This window comes from Pelodiscus sinensis, chromosome 19 (genome assembly GCF_052426305.1).
Source record: "Pelodiscus sinensis isolate ZL-2025 chromosome 19, ASM5242630v1, whole genome shotgun sequence".
NCBI classification, from domain to species: Eukaryota; Metazoa; Chordata; order Testudines; family Trionychidae; genus Pelodiscus; species Pelodiscus sinensis.
The window spans coordinates 3,383,092-3,401,504 of NC_143070.1; the positions used below are offsets into that span (position 1 = coordinate 3,383,092).

Below are 18,413 nucleotides of genomic sequence, written 5' to 3' on the forward strand. Positions count from 1 at the left end.
AGTAACAACATCAATAGAAATATAATGCAGGACAATGTAGCACTTTAAAGACTAACAAGATGGTTTATTAGATGATGAGCTTTCATGGGCCAGACCCACTTCCTCAGATCAAATAATGGAAGAAAACAGTCACAACCATATATACCAAAGGATACAATTTAAAAAAATGAACACACATGAAAAGGACAAATCACATTTCAGAACAGAAGGGGGATGTGGGGGGGGGGGGGGGGGGAAGAAAGGTGAATGCCAGTGAGTTAATGATATTAGAGGTGGGGAAGGGGAAATGTCTGTGAGTTAATAGTATTAGAGGTGATAATTGGGGAAGCTATCTTTGTAATGTGTAAGATAGTTGGGGTCTTTGTTAAGTCCGGCGCGGAGAGTGTCGAATTTTAGCATGAATGCCAGTTCAGAGGATTCCCTTTCACGTGCAGATTTGAATGTCTTCTGAAGTAGGATGCAGGTGAGCAGGTCATTGAGACCGTGTCCTTTCTGGTTGAAATGACAAGAAACTGTTTTCTCTTTGTGATCTTGTCTGATATCTGTTTTGTGGGCATTAATCCTTTGGCGAAGTGTCTGAGATGTTTGTCCAATGTACATAGCAGACGGACACTTTCGGCACATGATAGCATAGATTATATTTCTGGATGCGCAGGAATATGTGTTCTTGATCTTATAACTCACTTGGTTAGGCCCAATAATGGTATCAGCAGAATGAATATGTGGACAAAGCTGGCAACGGGGTTTGTTGCAAGGGAAGGTACCAGGGTTGGTATTAGTGTGGTATGTCCTGTGGTGGTTGGTAAGAATCATCTTGAGGTTAGGTGGTTGTCTATAGGAGACTATGGGTCTGTCTCCCAGAGCCTCTTGGAGTATGGTATCCTGTTCCAATATAGACTGTAGTTTATTGATAATGTGTTGGACAGGTTTAAGTTGGGGGTTGTAGGTGATGACAAGTGGTGTTCTATTGTTGGTTTTCTTGGGTCTGTCTTGGAGTAGATGGTTTCTAGGTATTCGTCTGGCTCTTTCAATTTGCTTTTTTATTTCTCTGGGTGGGTAGTTGAGGTTTATAAATGCTTGGTAGAGATCCTGAAGCTTCTGGTCTCTGTCAGTGGGATTAGAGCAGATGCGGTTGTATCGAAGGGCTTGGCTATAGACGATGGATCGTGTGGTGTGTTCTGGATGGGAGCTGGAAGCATGTAGGTAACTGTATGAGTCGGTGGGTTTTCTGTAGAGAGTGGTGTCTAATTTTCCATTGTTGATTTATACGATGATGTCCAGGAATTGGATCTCTCGTGTAGAATGGTCCAGGCTGAGGTTGATAGTGGGGTGTAGTTTGTTGAAATCTCTGTGGAATATCTCCAGTGTTTCTTGGCCATGCGTCCAGATCATAAAGATGTCATCGATGTACCGTAGGTAGAGGAGGGGTGAAAGGGGACGGGAGTTGAGGAAACGTTGTTCTAGGTCAGCCATAAAGATGTTAGCATACTGTGGGGCCATGCGTGTACCCATGGCTGTGCCGCTGATCTCGAGGTATAAGTTGTTCTCAAACTGGAAATAATTGTGGGTGAGAACTTAGTTGCATAGGTCTGCTATCAGGTTAGCAGTAGTGTCCTCTGGGATAGTGTTTCTAATTGCTTGTAATCCGTCTTCATGTGGGATGTTGGTATATAGAGCTTCTACATCCATGGTGGCAAGGATGGTGGCAACCTGATAGCAGACCTATGCAACTTTGTTCTCACCCACAATTATTTCCAGTTTGAGAACAACTTATACCTCCAGATCAGCGGAGGTGTACATTGGACAAACATCTCAGACACTTCGCCAAAGGATTAATGCCCACAAAACAGATATCAGACAAGATCACAAAGAGAAAACAGTTTCTTGTCATTTCAACCAGAAAGGACACGGTCTCAATGACCTGCTAACCTGCATCCTACTTCAGAAGACATTCAAATCTGCACTTGAAAGGGAATCCTCTGAACTGGCATTCATGCTAAAATTCGACACCCTCCGCACCGGACTTAACAAAGACCCCAGCTATCTTACACATTACAAAGATAGCTTCCCCAATTATCACCTCTAATTCTATTAACTCACAGACATTTCCTCTTCCCCACCTCTAATATCATTAACTCACTGGCATTCACCTTCCTCCCCCCCCCCCACATCCCCCTTCTGTTCTGTAATGTGATTTGTCCTTTTCATGTGTGTTTATTTTTTTAAATTGTATCCTTTGGTATATATGGTTGTGACTGTTTTCTTCCATTATTTGATCTGAGGAAGTGGGTCTGGCCCACGAAAGCTCATCATCTAATAAACCATCTTGTTAGTCTTTAAAGTGCTACATTGTCCTGCATTTTGCTTCAGCTACCCCAGACTAACATGGCTACATCTCTACCACAATAGAAATATACAAATTCAACTTAAGAACAAACCTACAGTCCCTATCTTGTACGTAACCCGGGGACTGCCTGTATTAAGACTTTGGAGAACAATTTCTTTTTACAGTGACAATGAATGAGGAACAGTCTTTTACAGAGGGAACCTGTTTCTCACTATTTCTCTTATGAACTCAGTGTTAGGCAGTGTGTGGATAATGTCCCTGTGCACATTTCCATCTAAGTAATAATGACACCTACCAGCAGTTCTTGGCTTTTCTTTTCCCCGCTCAATTTAAATGACTGAATCTTGTTTCCTTCCTCCTTCAAAATCTTCAGAGAGCTGTGGATTTGGTCCTAACCCAAAAAAACCCAAAGACCCCACTTAGTTTTGGTTGGTTTTGTAGGAATGTCCCTCTTTTTTATATATATGTTCAAGGTTACTAAACACACAATGCATTGAGGGTGTGGTCTAGCTGCCTGGCTAGAGAGTCATTCTCATGCTTGTGCGCTCTGACTCTCTCGCTCTCTGGTTTAAATGGCTCTCTCTTCCCAATGGCACAGCTGTGAGAAGGCAGATGGAGGAAATCCCACATCACAATAACACACACTCACCCAAGTGGCCCAAAATGGCGATTCTAAGCAATGAAATTGTTGCAAAGCCCAGCAGGTGCTGTTACAAACAGTTCCGGGAACAGACTCAGAGCCCATTTTGAATAGCTTGTTTTGTCCCAGGATTGCATTTTAAACAACAAAAAGGACCTGGAAATCGTGGTTCCTAAGTGGCCCAGAGGGCTAAACGTATAAAACAGCACATTAGCTTGAGGACAATATTTCAAGACTGAGAACCAATTCCCAGCACAATCCTGTTAACCCACTGCAGCCCAGAAACACTTTTGAACACTGTCAAATGTTGTGGAGCAGAAACATTTAGACCTAGCTACACATACCCAGTGAAAAACAACAGACTCTAATCTCTGACTCGCCCAATTAGGAGTGATTCTTCCCCAAAAGATACAACAAATAAAAACAACATCTGAAAAGCAGAATCCGTGACAGTGGGTTATGCAGTGGGTACGACCTTCACTGAGCCCTGGAAGAGTTTGTGTCTCAGGGTGTGTCTAGACTACAGGGTTTTGTCAACAAAAGAGGACTTTTGTCGACAAAACTATACCTGCGTCTACACTACCGCCGAGTTCTGTCTACAGAACTGGCTGAAGTCTAGACACTCATTGTCAACAGAAGCTTTTTCGACATTATCTGTCAACAAAGCCTCTGTCGACAAAAGCCTGTAGTCTAGACGTACTCTCAGTTCTCCCAGGTCTCTGAATTCTTTGGAAGTTTGGATGCTTCAGAAGTTCTAAGAGGTGACAATACTGAAGCTGACAAGGCTTATTTCATACGCTGCATTTCAGCTAGGAAACATTGTAGGGTTCCCAACTGGTTTCAACAAAAATATCAGACTGTACATTATATCTTATTTGGAAAATACCAGACATTTATATTTTCTCAATTTGTTTCCTAAGCAGGAAGCTCAAATACTGGACTGTTCAGTTCAAAACTGGACAGCTGGCAACCCTAATATTTCTTAAGGTCCTACATTAGCTCCTGTTTCTTTCAATTATTTTCTTTAAATGCCCTCCCTGGCCATTCCCGCTGGATACTTACCTTGTAAGCCTCGGCAGCTTCATCTATGGGAACCACGGTGTGTTCTTTGTGATCTCGGGACACCTGGCAAACCATGCAAATGGGGATTTGGTCCTCTTGGCAAAAGATTTTAAAACCCTCTTTGTGTTTCTCACACACTCTCTCCACTTCTGGCTCTTTTTTTGGCTCCATTGTCAGCGGTTTGGAGGCTTCTACAATATTCCTCAGCTGTCTGTTCGGTTTGAAGTTCCTCTGGGAGAAAGTTTCTCTGCAGTCCGGACAGCTGAAGTTTGTACTCAGTCCCTGCCAGCACTGAGTGATGCAGGCTTGGCAGAAATTGTGCCCACAATCCAGACACACGGGATCTTCAAAATAATCTAGACACACCGAACAAATCAGTTCACTCAGGAGCGTGTGTCCTGCCCTCGCAGCAGCCATGGCTGCTTCTGCAGTGAGGGGAGAAATTTAGTTTCCTTTTCTCTTCTCAGAAATGGGCTGACTGAACTTTCAACACCAAACAGGAACTGACTCCGAATACATTGTCTCTCGTTACTCTTGTGAGTCTGGAAACACCTTGTGGCTCAGATGGCAAAGGGAGGCTGGACCATAAACACTGCAAGGGCAGCACCTCAAACGGCTGGTCCCTGCCATGATGCAGTGAGGACTCTGCAGGGTGGTTTTATGAATAACAGCACTTGCCACAGCCCCACAGGGCTCCCTAGAGCATTTCTCCCCCCATCGCTGTGTCACCGCAGGGTGGGATTCCAGAGGGGCCTAGGGCATCGCCCCTGGCTCAGCTCTGCCACTGGTGAGGAGGTTCTGCGGAAACTGACACATCATTGTGAGCTGCCAGCAGAGGTGCAGGCAGCCGGTGCGCCCCAGGGAGCTGTTCCAGGAGGCAGGAGCTGGCTGGCAGGGGAGCTTGCCTGCAGGAGAAGGGGCAGCATGTGTCCAGATGGGCTTCTGGGGCTTCCCACAGGCTGGTGCACTCACCAGCAGGCAGCCAGGCAGAGTAAAGAGGCTGGCTGGGGGTTCATGCCCCCCAGTCTGGGGCTGCCCCAACCCTGACCCTCTCCAGGGCGCCCTTTAGGGATGGTGAGGGGAGCTGAATCCCTTGAATGCTGGGTGCTGTACCCCTCCCGCCAGCCTCCCAAAGTAGTGACCATGCCCCCCAAACTCTCCTTTACACACACATAGCCCAACCCTGCTCTGAGCCCCACAACCACACCAGGCCTCTCCCCTGAAACCACAGCAACCATCAAAAATGTCAGTTCCTGTCACCCGTGGCTGCCTGTCGTATTCCAGCCTTTAGTAGGGAACCATGCGACAGCAGCGATTCTTAACCTGTGTTGTGCAGCACACCGGTGCGCCACGAGGCAGTGGGAAGTGGGCCATGGAGATACAGTGACCATACATCCCTTTTCTTCCTGGACAGTCACAGATTTAAAGACATCCAGGGCTAGCACAGCGCAGCAGCTACTCCCCGCCTCCACCCAGCACGTAAGCGGCTCCCTTGGTGCTCTGTGCAGGCAGCCAGGGCTGCTGCCAGTGCCATGCAGTGTCCAGAGCGCCAAGCTCACTTGCAGCATGTGCCGCTGTCCAGCAACACGCCCCCCCGTCCCCTGCCCACACGTGGCCCTTCCCTTCTGCTGCAGGACTGCCTCCTCCATCCACAGACGGCCGCCACCATTGCTGGAGGGGGAGGGGCGCTGGTTGGGGGTCAAACCCAGCAAGCCGCTCTTGGGAGCTGCCACCGGAGTCCCGGCAGAGCACGCGCAGAGCCTGGCTGAAGCGCTGCAGAGCGGGGAACCATCGGGCTCTGCCGGTGCGCTCTGCATGTCCCTTTCTCCCTATGGCCCTTGCCACACCGCTGGGGGAGTGGCAGTGCACGGACCCGCTCGCTCCCCAAGCCGGGTCTGGTGGGGTGGGGGGTTTCTTCCCTCCCCCTCTTCCCACCCCGTGTTCCTCCTAATGGGAGCAAAAGCTGGTGCAGAGACTGGAATGTGGCACTAACCTTAGCACCATGGGTGGCCCAGCTTCAGGCCCAGCGAGTGGTCCAGCCTTGGAAGTGGCTGGAGCCACTGCTGAGGGGACTTTTGGGACCTGACCACAGACTCCAGTCCCCCAAACTGGATGGCAGAAGGTGGGGGAGGGGGAGAACTAGGGAAAAGGGGGCTGGAAGAGGAAGGGGCTTGTGCTGAGGGGAGGGGCGCAGGGCAGGAAAAGAAAGGAGAAGGCACCAAGGGACAGGGTGGAGGAGAGACAAATGCAAGGGGGCCAAGTGGAGACAATGAGGAAAAGGGAAGGAGGAGGGAGAGGAGATGTCAATGATGGTAGGAGGGTGGAGGAGACAGGCTGATGCTGGGAGAGGAGAGGGGAGGGGAGGCGTATTGGGGGCAAGAGGAGGAGAGGGAGGTGCTTGGAGAAGGGTTGATAGAAGGCGTGGACATGAGGAAGGCGGGGATGGAGCAAGTTATGTGTGGGGGCACAGAGGGGCAAGAGAGGAACTGGGGCAGAGGGTGGTGAGCATCAGGGAGAAAGAGGAAAAGGGGGCAGGAGCAGTGAGGTAAGGGGGAGGCACCAGAAGGGTGCAGGGCTAAGGGAAGGTGAAGGTGCCAGGGATTGTGGGGGGAAGCAGAAGGGCAGATGTCTGCAGGGGAGAGACCAGAACCAGAGGAGAGAGGGTTCGGTGGGGGCCAAACTCATCCCTACGGGTAGGAGGATGGTGGGAAAAGTTCTTAGAGGGGGTTACTTTACGTCTGGTCATGTGTCCATCTTGAACCTGAGAGTCAGGGGCATAGTATACAGAGGTTGGGGGTGTGGGTCATGTGTCCCTAATTTTGGTTGACAAAATATGGTCACCATACACCGAGGTCAAATGGCCATTCTTAAAACCTTAAATGTTTTTTTTCCCTTAACAAAAGTCCTTGGTGTTCCCTTATTGTTTGGTGTTCCTTGGTCTTAAAAAGTTTAAGAAACACTGTGCTAGTGTCATCCCCCTCCCAGTCCAGCGCTGGCGGCAGTAACTATCTTCTTTTCTCCTTCTTGTTTGCCCTCTGCATTTGGTACAATCATTTCTCAGCGCTGCATTCCTAGCCATGTCCCCACAGGGCAGCAGGGGGACTGGGAAGAGGGAAAGCAGGCGGCTGGGAGACAGGCAGGAGTCTCCGCCTCGCTCTCCCCAACTGCAGCATGAACACATTCGGCTCACTTGTGCCAAGAGTTTGCATGAGGCACCGACGGGCCACATGGCATCTGACTTCTTCAGTGTCCTGATGGGCAAAGCTATTCTGTGTGACACACGGGTCTGGTGGGTCTGTGTCTTCAGTGAGGAGGAAATCAAGTGGTTTCCACAGTGAGGGGGTTTTAACCCTCTTCTCTGAGGATAAGAGGCAGATTCACATCAAATGAATAACTCCAGAGCAGAGGGCTTATCTTTGGGGGACAAACACCCTGCCGGTGTGTGATCCACTGACACTTACAAAAACAGTGGAATTTCCTCTGCTCTTTGGGTTATGACCTGTGAGTTGAATTCCAATGAAATACAACTGGGAGGCATTGGGCCTATTATCTGAACAGAAGGGACTCTTAGGCCCTTACTTACCTTACTGTCCTCCAAAGACCTGAGCTGTACTCCCAGACTTCATAACCCAGGACCTTGGGCCCACACGCTAGTTGAATCCATGTTCCCATGACTTTTGTATGGGGGTCGGAGGTAGAGAAATCATGACTTAGAGTCCAGAACATTTTGAAGAAACAGGAAAGATTCCACCAGGCGAACGTACGCTGCTAAATAAATGAGAATCGCAGTTTGGTGAGAACAGCCCCAAGTCTCTCTGAAGTGAGCTGCTTGGCCCGACAAGCCCCATAGGCAGATGGGCTGGTGCCTTTCGGGATGGCCCAAGGTCACACTTGTCTAGGAACAGGGGCATCAGCAAAGGGAGGTGAGAGCTGGAACCTTGGGAGTTTTTATTAGCTGAAACACACCAGAATAAAAACCAAAAAGTTGAAATTTTTTAAAAATATAAAAACAACTTGCACCCCCTGACTTCACTGTCCACATACTGCAGAGGCAAAGGTGTAACTGAGGCAAGCCAGAGAACAGGTGAAGGAAGGTTTATCACAGCCTGATGGGAAATGCGGCTACAAAGGCAGATTTCTGGGAGGATTCCAATCAGGAGTAACTGTGTAGTCCTAAATTACACTGACACACTGCCAGCACCAGCTCTAACACCCTTTCCAGGTGCCTACAATACCCCACCTTAATATGCCAGTCCTCACTCCTGCACCTGCCCCATTATTAGAACTGTTGGAATATTTTCCAGCAAAGATTTTTCTAAGCAGAGAAATTTGAACTATGTGCAGGAAATAATTAATGTTGACACATATCCTGGTTTGAAAATAGGGTAGTGAGAAAGTTGTGAAATTATAAATGTCCCATTGGGATGTCAAAATTCAGTTTCATTTTTTTATTCAGAGCAACTGTTCATTTTGAAATGTTAATTCATTTATAGTAAAACAGATAAAAATCAAAACTCAAACCAAGTGTTTCAACTGACCTGAATTGACTTTCTGCCAGATTGCTGGTTTATGACGTTTTTTTCTTTTTTTTTTTTTCGAAATTGATTGTGTCTTGATTCAGAAAGGGAAGATGTCAAAAAGGTCAAAAGTTCTTGCAGTATGGAAAAAAACTGTTCCCCACCCAGCTCTCTCCAGTATTTCTCTAAAACATTTCACACCAGCCACTCCGGGCTTCGCCAGGAGCTGTGAAAACCTGCACTGACCATACAGATTGAAAGAACTTTTCTGATTGGTGAAAAATGTCAACCACAACAAAACTTATTTAAAGCAAACTTTCAGATTTTTGTTGAAATGGAAGAATTCTCAATTTCTAGCAACCAAATCACCAAAGGAATTTGGCTTTTAAACAAAAATGCAAAATGATGCAAACTTTCCAACCGTCTCCTCAAAACTCAAATAAAACAAACCAAAGTTCCAACCAGCTCTGCGACCCATCTGTGTGCCCAGTGTCTGTGCATTGCCAGAGTCCTGTTTCCCTTCTCACATCTACCCCCTTAGTAACTCCCCTGACCCTGCAGAGACTCCAACTCCTGCCCTGCAGGCGCCTCCTTCTCTTCCCCGTTCTCATGCTGACTCCTGCCCTTCCAGAACCTTCCATCCCCACACGCACCCGACTGACTCCCCACAACTAAGCTCCCAGAGCTTCCCCCAGCCCCGTGACGTACTTGGCAAACTGCCCGTCTGGTTTCTAACCCCCCGTCCCACCACCACTTCCTGTCACTGCCCCGGCTCCGGCAGGATCTTTTAGCCCCCAAACAAAACGTCGTCTTTCCAGAAACTTCCGTCTCTGTATTCCTGATGGACATTACATCCGCCTGTCACTACTCACCCCCTCATTTCCCAACACTGTCCACACACAGCACCCCCACCCCCACCTTAGCACCCGCCCCAGCCCTGCCAGTCTCTGCCCCACTCCCCTCCCAGGCCCCAGTGAGATCCCTGACGAACCAGAGACGCCCCACGGCCTGGACCCCATCCCACCCTCCTGCCTCCGCCACAAACATCTCCCTCCCGCCACGGCCCCCAGCCTGCCCAGAGAGACCCTGGCGCCCCCCAGACCTTCCCCCATGTGCCCGGCTGGCAGAGGCTGCTCTGCACTGATGGCAGATACACCCCCCCAGATACATTTCCACCCCCCACGGCTTCAAAGGAACCTCCCCCCACACCACGGCCCTGACCCACTGCCAGCCTGTGCCCCACGGACAGAGCCCCCCTCTGCCAGCCCCTCCCCACGTCCCTGACTAACTGCCAGTCTGTGCCCCACAGACAGAGCCCCCCTCTGCCAGCCCCTCCCCCGCGTCCCTGACTAACTGCCAGTCTGTGCCCCACAGACAGAGCCCCCCTCTGCCAGCCCCTCCCCCACATCCCTGACTAACTGCCAGTCTGTGCCCCACAGACAGAGCCCCCCTCTGCCAGCTCCTCCCCCACGTCCCTGAGTAACTGCCAGTCTGTGCCCCACAGACAGAGCCCCCCTCTGCCAGCCCCTCCCCCACATCCCTGACCCACTGCCAGTCTGTGCCCCACAGACAGAGCCCCCCTCTGCCAGCCCCTCCCCACGTCCCTGACTAACTGCCAGTCTGCGCCCCACAGACAGAGCCCCCCTCTGCCAGCCCCTCCCCCACTTCCCTGACTAACTGCCAGTCTGTGCCCCACAGACAGAGCCCCCCTCTGCCAGCCCCTCCCCCACATCCCTGACTAACTGCCAGTCTGTGCCCACAGACAGAGCCCCCCTCTGCCAGCCCCTCCCCACGTCCCTGACTAACTGCCAGTCTGTGCCCCACAGACAGAGCCCCCCTCTGCCAGCCCCTCCCCACGTCCCTGACTAACTGCCAGTCTGTGCCCCACAGACAGAGCCCCCCTCTGCCAGCCCCTCCCCACGTCCCTGACTAACTGCCAGTCTGTGCCCCACAGACAGAGCCCCCCTCTGCCAGCCCCTCCTCCACGTCCCTGACTAACTGCCAGTCTTTGCCCCATAGACAGAGCCCCCCTCTGCCAGCCCCTCCTCCACGTCCCTGACTAACTGCCAGTCTGAGCCCCACAGACAGAGCCCCCCTCTGCCAGCCCCTCCCCCATGTCCCTGACTAACTGCCAGTCTGAGCCCCACGGACAGAGCCCCCCTCTGCCAGCCCCTCCCCCACATCCCTGACCCACTGCCAGTCTGTGCCCCACAGACAGAGCCCCCCTCTGCCAGCCCCTCCCCACGTCCCTGACTAACTGCCAGTCTGCGCCCCACAGACAGAGCCCCCCTCTGCCAGCCCCTCCCCCATGTCCCTGACTAACTGCCAGTCTGTGCCCCACAGACAGAGCCCCCCTCTGCCAGCCCCTCCCCCATGTCCCTGACTAACTGCCAGTCTGTGCCCCACAGACAGAGCCCCCCTCTGCCAGCCCCTCCCCCACGTCCCTGACTAACTGCCAGTCTGTGCCCCACAGACAGAGCCCCCCTCTGCCAGCCCCTCCCCCACGTCCCTGACTAACTGCCAGTCTGTGCCCCACAGACAGAGCCCCCCTCTGCCAGCCCCTCCCCCACATCCCTGACTAACTGCCAGTCTGAGCCCCACAGACAGAGCCCCCCTTTGCCAGCCCCTCCCCCACGTCCCTGACTAACTGCCAGTCTGTGCCCCACAGACAGAGCCCCCCTCTGCCAGCCCCTCCCCCACGTCCCTGACTAACTGCCAGTCTGTGCCCCACAGACAGAGCCCCCCTCTGCCAGCCCCTCCCCACATCCCTGACTAACTGCCAGTCTCTGCCCCACAGACAGAGCCCCCCTCTGCCAACCCCTTCCCCACATCCCTGACTAACTGCCAGTCTGTGCCCCACAGACAGAGCCCCCCTCTGCCAGCCCCTCCCCCACATCCCTGACTAACTGCCAGCCTGTGCCCCACAGACAAAGCCCCCCTCTGCCAGCCCCTCCCCCACATCCCTGACTAACTGCCAGTCTGAGCCCCACAGACAAAGCCCCCCTCTGCCAGCCCCTCCCCCACGTCCCTGACTAACTGCCAGTCTGTGCCCCACAGACAGAGCCCCCCTCTGCCAGCCCCTCCCCCACGTCCCTGACTAACTGCCAGTCTCTGCCCCACAGACAGAGCCCCCCTCTGCCAGCCCCTCCCCCACATCCCTGACTAACTGCCAGTCTGTGCCCCACGGACAGAGCCCCCCTCTGCCAGCCCCTCCCCTACGTCCCTGACTAACTGCCAGTCTGTGCCCCACAGACAGAGCCCCCCTCTGCCAGCCCCTCCCCCACATCCCTGACTAACTGCCAGTCTGTGCCCCACAGACAGAGCCCCCCTCTGCCAGCCCCTCCCCCACGTCCCTGACTAACTGCCAGTCTCTGCCCCATAGACAGAGCCCCCCTCTGCCAGTCCCTCCCCCACGTCCCTGACTAACTGCCAGTCTGTGCCCCACAGACAGAGCCCCCCTCTGCCAGCCCCTCCCCCACATCCCTGACTAACTGCCAGTCTGTGCCCCACAGACAGAGCCCCCCTCTGCCAGCCCCTCCCACACGTGCCTGACTAACTGCCAGTCTGTGCCCCACAGACAGAGCCCCCCTCTGCCGGCCCCTCCCCCACGTCCCTGACTAACTGCCAGTCTCTGCCCCACAGACAGAGCCCCCCTCTGCCAGCCCCTCCCCCACATCCCTGACTAACTGCCAGTCTGTGCCCCACAGACAGAGCCCCCCTCTGCCAGCCCCTCCCCACGTCCCTGACTAACTGCCAGCCTGTGCCCCACAGACAGAGCCCCCCTCTGCCAGCCCCTCCCCCACGTCCCTGACTAACTGCCAGCCTGTGCCCCACAGACAGAGCCCCCCTCTGCCAGCCCCTCCCCCACATCCCTGACTAACTGCCAGTCTGTGCCCCACAGACAGAGCCCCCCTCTGCCAGCCCCTCCCCCACGTCCCTGACTAACTGCCAGTCTGTGCCCCACAGACAGAGCCCCCCTCTGCCAGCCCCTCCCCACGTCCCTGACTAACTGCCAGCCTGTGCCCCACAGACAGAGCCCCCCTCTGCCAGCCCCTCCCCCACGTCCCTGACTAACTGCCAGCCTGTGCCCCACAGACAGAGCCCCCCTCTGCCAGCCCCTCCCCCACATCCCTGACTAACTGCCAGGCTGTGCCCACAGACAGAGCCCCCCTCTGCCAGCCCCTCCCCACGTCCCTGACTAACTGCCAGTCTGTGCCCCACAGACAGAGCCCCCCTCTGCCGGCCCCTCCCCCACGTCCCTGACTAACTGCCAGTCTCTGCCCCACAGACAGAGCCCCCCTCTGCCAGCCCCTCCCCCACGTCCCTGACTAACTGCCAGTCTCTGCCCCATAGACAGAGCCCCCCTCTGCCAGTCCCTCCCCCACGTCCCTGACTAACTGCCAGTCTGTGCCCCACAGACAGAGCCCCCCTCTGCCAGCCCCTCCCCCACATCCCTGACTAACTGCCAGTCTGTGCCCCACAGACAGAGCCCCCCTCTGCCAGCCCCTCCCACACGTGCCTGACTAACTGCCAGTCTGTGCCCCACAGACAGAGCCCCCCTCTGCCGGCCCCTCCCCCACGTCCCTGACTAACTGCCAGTCTCTGCCCCACAGACAGAGCCCCCCTCTGCCAGCCCCTCCCCCACATCCCTGACTAACTGCCAGTCTGAGCCCCACAGACAGAGCCCCCCTTTGCCAGCCCCTCCCCCATGTCCCTGACTAACTGCCAGTCTGTGCCCCACAGACAGAGCCCCCCTCTGCCAGCCCCTCCCCACGTCCCTGACTAACTGCCAGCCTGTGCCCCACAGACAGAGCCCCCCTCTGCCAGCCCCTCCCCCACGTCCCTGACTAACTGCCAGCCTGTGCCCCACAGACAGAGCCCCCCTCTGCCAGCCCCTCCCCCACATCCCTGACTAACTGCCAGTCTGTGCCCCACAGACAGAGCCCCCCTCTGCCAGCCCCTCCCCCACGTCCCTGACTAACTGCCAGTCTGTGCCCCACAGACAGAGCCCCCCTCTGCCAGCCCCTCCCCCACGTCCCTGACTAACTGCCAGTCTGTGCCCCACAGACAGAGCCCCCCTCTGCCAGCCCCTCCCCCACGTCCCTGACTAACTGCCAGTCTGTGCCCCACAGACAGAGCCCCCCTCTGCCAGCCCCTCCCCCACATCCCTGACTAACTGCCAGTCTGAGCCCCACAGACAGAGCCCCCCTTTGCCAGCCCCTCCCCCACGTCCCTGACTAACTGCCAGTCTGTGCCCCACAGACAGAGCCCCCCTCTGCCAGCCCCTCCCCCACGTCCCTGACTAACTGCCAGTCTGTGCCCCACAGACAGAGCCCCCCTCTGCCAGCCCCTCCCCACATCCCTGACTAACTGCCAGTCTCTGCCCCACAGACAGAGCCCCCCTCTGCCAACCCCTTCCCCACATCCCTGACTAACTGCCAGTCTGTGCCCCACAGACAGAGCCCCCCTCTGCCAGCCCCTCCCCCACATCCCTGACTAACTGCCAGCCTGTGCCCCACAGACAAAGCCCCCCTCTGCCAGCCCCTCCCCCACATCCCTGACTAACTGCCAGTCTGAGCCCCACAGACAAAGCCCCCCTCTGCCAGCCCCTCCCCCACGTCCCTGACTAACTGCCAGTCTGTGCCCCACAGACAGAGCCCCCCTCTGCCAGCCCCTCCCCCACGTCCCTGACTAACTGCCAGTCTCTGCCCCACAGACAGAGCCCCCCTCTGCCAGCCCCTCCCCCACATCCCTGACTAACTGCCAGTCTGTGCCCCACGGACAGAGCCCCCCTCTGCCAGCCCCTCCCCTACGTCCCTGACTAACTGCCAGTCTGTGCCCCACAGACAGAGCCCCCCTCTGCCAGCCCCTCCCCCACATCCCTGACTAACTGCCAGTCTGTGCCCCACAGACAGAGCCCCCCTCTGCCAGCCCCTCCCCCACGTCCCTGACTAACTGCCAGTCTCTGCCCCATAGACAGAGCCCCCCTCTGCCAGTCCCTCCCCCACGTCCCTGACTAACTGCCAGTCTGTGCCCCACAGACAGAGCCCCCCTCTGCCAGCCCCTCCCCCACATCCCTGACTAACTGCCAGTCTGTGCCCCACAGACAGAGCCCCCCTCTGCCAGCCCCTCCCACACGTGCCTGACTAACTGCCAGTCTGTGCCCCACAGACAGAGCCCCCCTCTGCCGGCCCCTCCCCCACGTCCCTGACTAACTGCCAGTCTCTGCCCCACAGACAGAGCCCCCCTCTGCCAGCCCCTCCCCCACATCCCTGACTAACTGCCAGTCTGTGCCCCACAGACAGAGCCCCCCTCTGCCAGCCCCTCCCCACGTCCCTGACTAACTGCCAGCCTGTGCCCCACAGACAGAGCCCCCCTCTGCCAGCCCCTCCCCCACGTCCCTGACTAACTGCCAGCCTGTGCCCCACAGACAGAGCCCCCCTCTGCCAGCCCCTCCCCCACATCCCTGACTAACTGCCAGTCTGTGCCCCACAGACAGAGCCCCCCTCTGCCAGCCCCTCCCCCACGTCCCTGACTAACTGCCAGTCTGTGCCCCACAGACAGAGCCCCCCTCTGCCAGCCCCTCCCCACGTCCCTGACTAACTGCCAGCCTGTGCCCCACAGACAGAGCCCCCCTCTGCCAGCCCCTCCCCCACGTCCCTGACTAACTGCCAGCCTGTGCCCCACAGACAGAGCCCCCCTCTGCCAGCCCCTCCCCCACATCCCTGACTAACTGCCAGGCTGTGCCCACAGACAGAGCCCCCCTCTGCCAGCCCCTCCCCACGTCCCTGACTAACTGCCAGTCTGTGCCCCACAGACAGAGCCCCCCTCTGCCGGCCCCTCCCCCACGTCCCTGACTAACTGCCAGTCTCTGCCCCACAGACAGAGCCCCCCTCTGCCAGCCCCTCCCCCACGTCCCTGACCAGCTGCCAGTCTCTGCCCCATAGACAGAGCCCCCCTCTGCCAGTCCCTCCCCCACGTCCCTGACTAACTGCCAGTCTGTGCCCCACAGACAGAGCCCCCCTCTGCCAGCCCCTCCCCCACATCCCTGACTAACTGCCAGTCTGTGCCCCACAGACAGAGCCCCCCTCTGCCAGCCCCTCCCACACGTGCCTGACTAACTGCCAGTCTGTGCCCCACAGACAGAGCCCCCCTCTGCCGGCCCCTCCCCCACGTCCCTGACTAACTGCCAGTCTCTGCCCCACAGACAGAGCCCCCCTCTGCCAGCCCCTCCCCCACATCCCTGACTAACTGCCAGTCTGAGCCCCACAGACAGAGCCCCCCCTTTGCCAGCCCCTCCCCCATGTCCCTGACTAACTGCCAGTCTGTGCCCCACAGACAGAGCCCCCCTCTGCCAGCCCCTCCCCACGTCCCTGACTAACTGCCAGCCTGTGCCCCACAGACAGAGCCCCCCTCTGCCAGCCCCTCCCCCACGTCCCTGACTAACTGCCAGCCTGTGCCCCACAGACAGAGCCCCCCTCTGCCAGCCCCTCCCCCACATCCCTGACTAACTGCCAGTCTGTGCCCCACAGACAGAGCCCCCCTCTGCCAGCCCCTCCCCCACGTCCCTGACTAACTGCCAGTCTGTGCCCCACAGACAGAGCCCCCCTCTGCCAGCCCCTCCCCACGTCCCTGACTAACTGCCAGCCTGTGCCCCACAGACAGAGCCCCCCTCTGCCAGCCCCTCCCCCACGTCCCTGACTAACTGCCAGCCTGTGCCCCACAGACAGAGCCCCCCTCTGCCAGCCCCTCCCCCACATCCCTGACTAACTGCCAGTCTGTGCCCCACAGACAGAGCCCCCCTCTGCCAGCCCCTCCCCCACGTCCCTGACTAACTGCCAGTCTGTGCCCCACAGACAGAGCCCCCCTCTGCCAGCCCCTCCCCACGTCCCTGACTAACTGCCAGCCTGTGCCCCACAGACAGAGCCCCCCTCTGCCAGCCCCTCCCCCACGTCCCTGACTAACTGCCAGCCTGTGCCCCACAGACAGAGCCCCCCTCTGCCAGCCCCTCCCCACGTCCCTGACTAACTGCCAGTCTGTGCCCCACACACTGACCCCCAGTCATGCAACCCCCCCACATCCCTGGGGTTCCTCCCAGAGCCCCACTTCTCTCGCCCCTCCCCCCACATTCCCAGCTCCCCTTGTTCCCAGCAGCTGTGGGAAAGGACGGACTCAGGGATTTGCTGCCCCCCCAGCCAGACCCCCGCCCCCCCCCGTGGGTGCAGGGAGACCCCGGCCGCCCCCCTCTCCCTGCCGGCTGCTCTACACCCTGAGCCCCAATGCCCCCCTGCAGTCTGCCCCTTCCCCTGCTGCCCCCTCTGCTCTCCTGGGGTCCTTCCCCCGGCTGGGAGAGATTTAACCCTGACACCCCCCGGAGACTCCCCCGCGCTAGGAGCCAGGCGCTGCCCAGGGTGTGAGCGTCGGGCGGGAGGCCAGGGGGGATGGGCCCCCGATTCGATCGGTCACAGCTGGGGGGTGAGGTGACCGACCCACTCAGCCATGGGCACCGCCCTCCTCCCCTTCCTCCCTCTCCATCCCCAGCGCCCGCAGTGCTGGACAGGCTGCCAGACCCGCCTGTGTCCAGGGGCCTCTCTGCTCTGCCATGGAAACCAGACACAAGAAAATCCCTCCGTGCCATGATTAACCATCCAGGGCCGGCTCCTTCTCCACAGCCCTTCCCCAGGGCTCAGACAAGTTTTAGTTACCCCTGGTTTTGTGTCAGGAGGGATATTGGGCGGGTGCTGCACAGGCAAGTCTGCCATTTCTTGCACTATGTGCTGAAGACATTTCCCCAGACACTGCCTGTAACGAGTCCCCACACGTGTCTCATGCAGCCTCCACCCATTTATTGGATTGCGCGTTCCCATCCCCTAGTTACATCCTCTCTTTCCTAACCGCGGTTAGGTCGCCACATGTAATGAGTCGCCGCCCCGGCCGAAATCTCTACAGCCACCTTCTAACGGGGGAGAGGGGGACCCAGGCCCACCCTAGGGTCCTAACGTAGGGAATTGGGCTCCCTGCTATAGCAAACGGGGGTGTTGCCCCTAAACACGTCTGTTCGCGGGCTTCACGACCCCGCCACTTCCTGACTCCACCGTCTGAGTCCTTACCCAGGGATACTGGGTTCAGCTCCTCGCGGTGCCTCTGCCTCTACCCTCCCCTGTTCCTGCCTTTCCTTCCGCCCTCTTTCCCCTTCTTTCCACGTCTTCTCCATTTTATCCCCATCCCTGGGCCCATCCGATGACGTCACCCCACTCCCGGCGCCTGTCCCCTCGCCCTCGCAGGTTCCCCAGCACCATTCAGACATCACATCGTCCCGGAGTGTGAGATCATTCCCTTGTGCCACTTACAGACCCAGGCTCCCAGCGCAGTCCCTTCCCTTCCCTGCTCGGGGTTTTCAAAGCCAGCCCCGTCGCTTTTTGCTTCGAGTGGGTGCCGGCATCTTTAGCCTCTCGCGCCTCAGCTGGCTCCCGCCACCCGCATCAGCCATGCACCCCCTGCTCAGCACCCTCCTGTCCCCCAAATGCCACCTGGTGCCCCCTCAGCCTCCCATTCGCCAACCGGCATCTCCTCGGTCTCACACCCACCTCCCCACTCCCCCCTCAGCCTGGCATCCGGTGCCCCCTCAGCCTCACACACACTGCCCGGCGCCTGCTCAGCCTTGGACCCACCATCCAGCGTCCCCCTCAGAGTCACACTCACCGCCCAGCACCATCTCAGCCTCTCTCCCACCCGGCGCCCCCCTCAGCACCCCACCTGCTGCCCAGCGCCCCTTCAGCCTCCCACTTGGCACCCCCTCAACCTCACACCCGCTGCCTGGCAGCAGCCCAGGAACAGCAACATCCGC

At 57.1% G+C, this 18,413-nt stretch overlaps 2 protein-coding genes across 5 annotated transcripts in view; one reads left to right on the plus strand and one right to left on the minus strand.

Annotated features, from left to right (window-relative positions):
* The window catches only part of LOC102444704 (zinc finger protein RFP-like), a 33,836-nt gene extending 29,264 nt beyond the window's left edge, over positions 1–4,572 (minus strand). For 2 of the 4 annotated variants that reach the window (XR_016347293.1, XM_075913390.2), the window contains exons 1-2: positions 4,050–4,572; positions 2,643–2,738 (exon numbers count right to left, since the gene is read on the minus strand). Coding sequence is in view for 3 of the 4 variants with exons in the window: in XM_075913390.2 (XP_075769505.2) it covers positions 2,643–2,738; positions 4,050–4,466 (513 nt within the window). In the remaining variant the exon portion in view is untranslated. The remainder of the gene's footprint in view (positions 1–2,642; positions 2,739–4,049) is intronic. The other 2 variants (XM_089770701.1, XM_089770700.1) reach the window with 2 other exon arrangements.
* Positions 1–18,413, plus strand: part of LOC102445187 (zinc finger protein RFP-like) — a 397,132-nt gene that overhangs the window by 318,551 nt on the left and 60,168 nt on the right. The window lies entirely within an intron of this gene.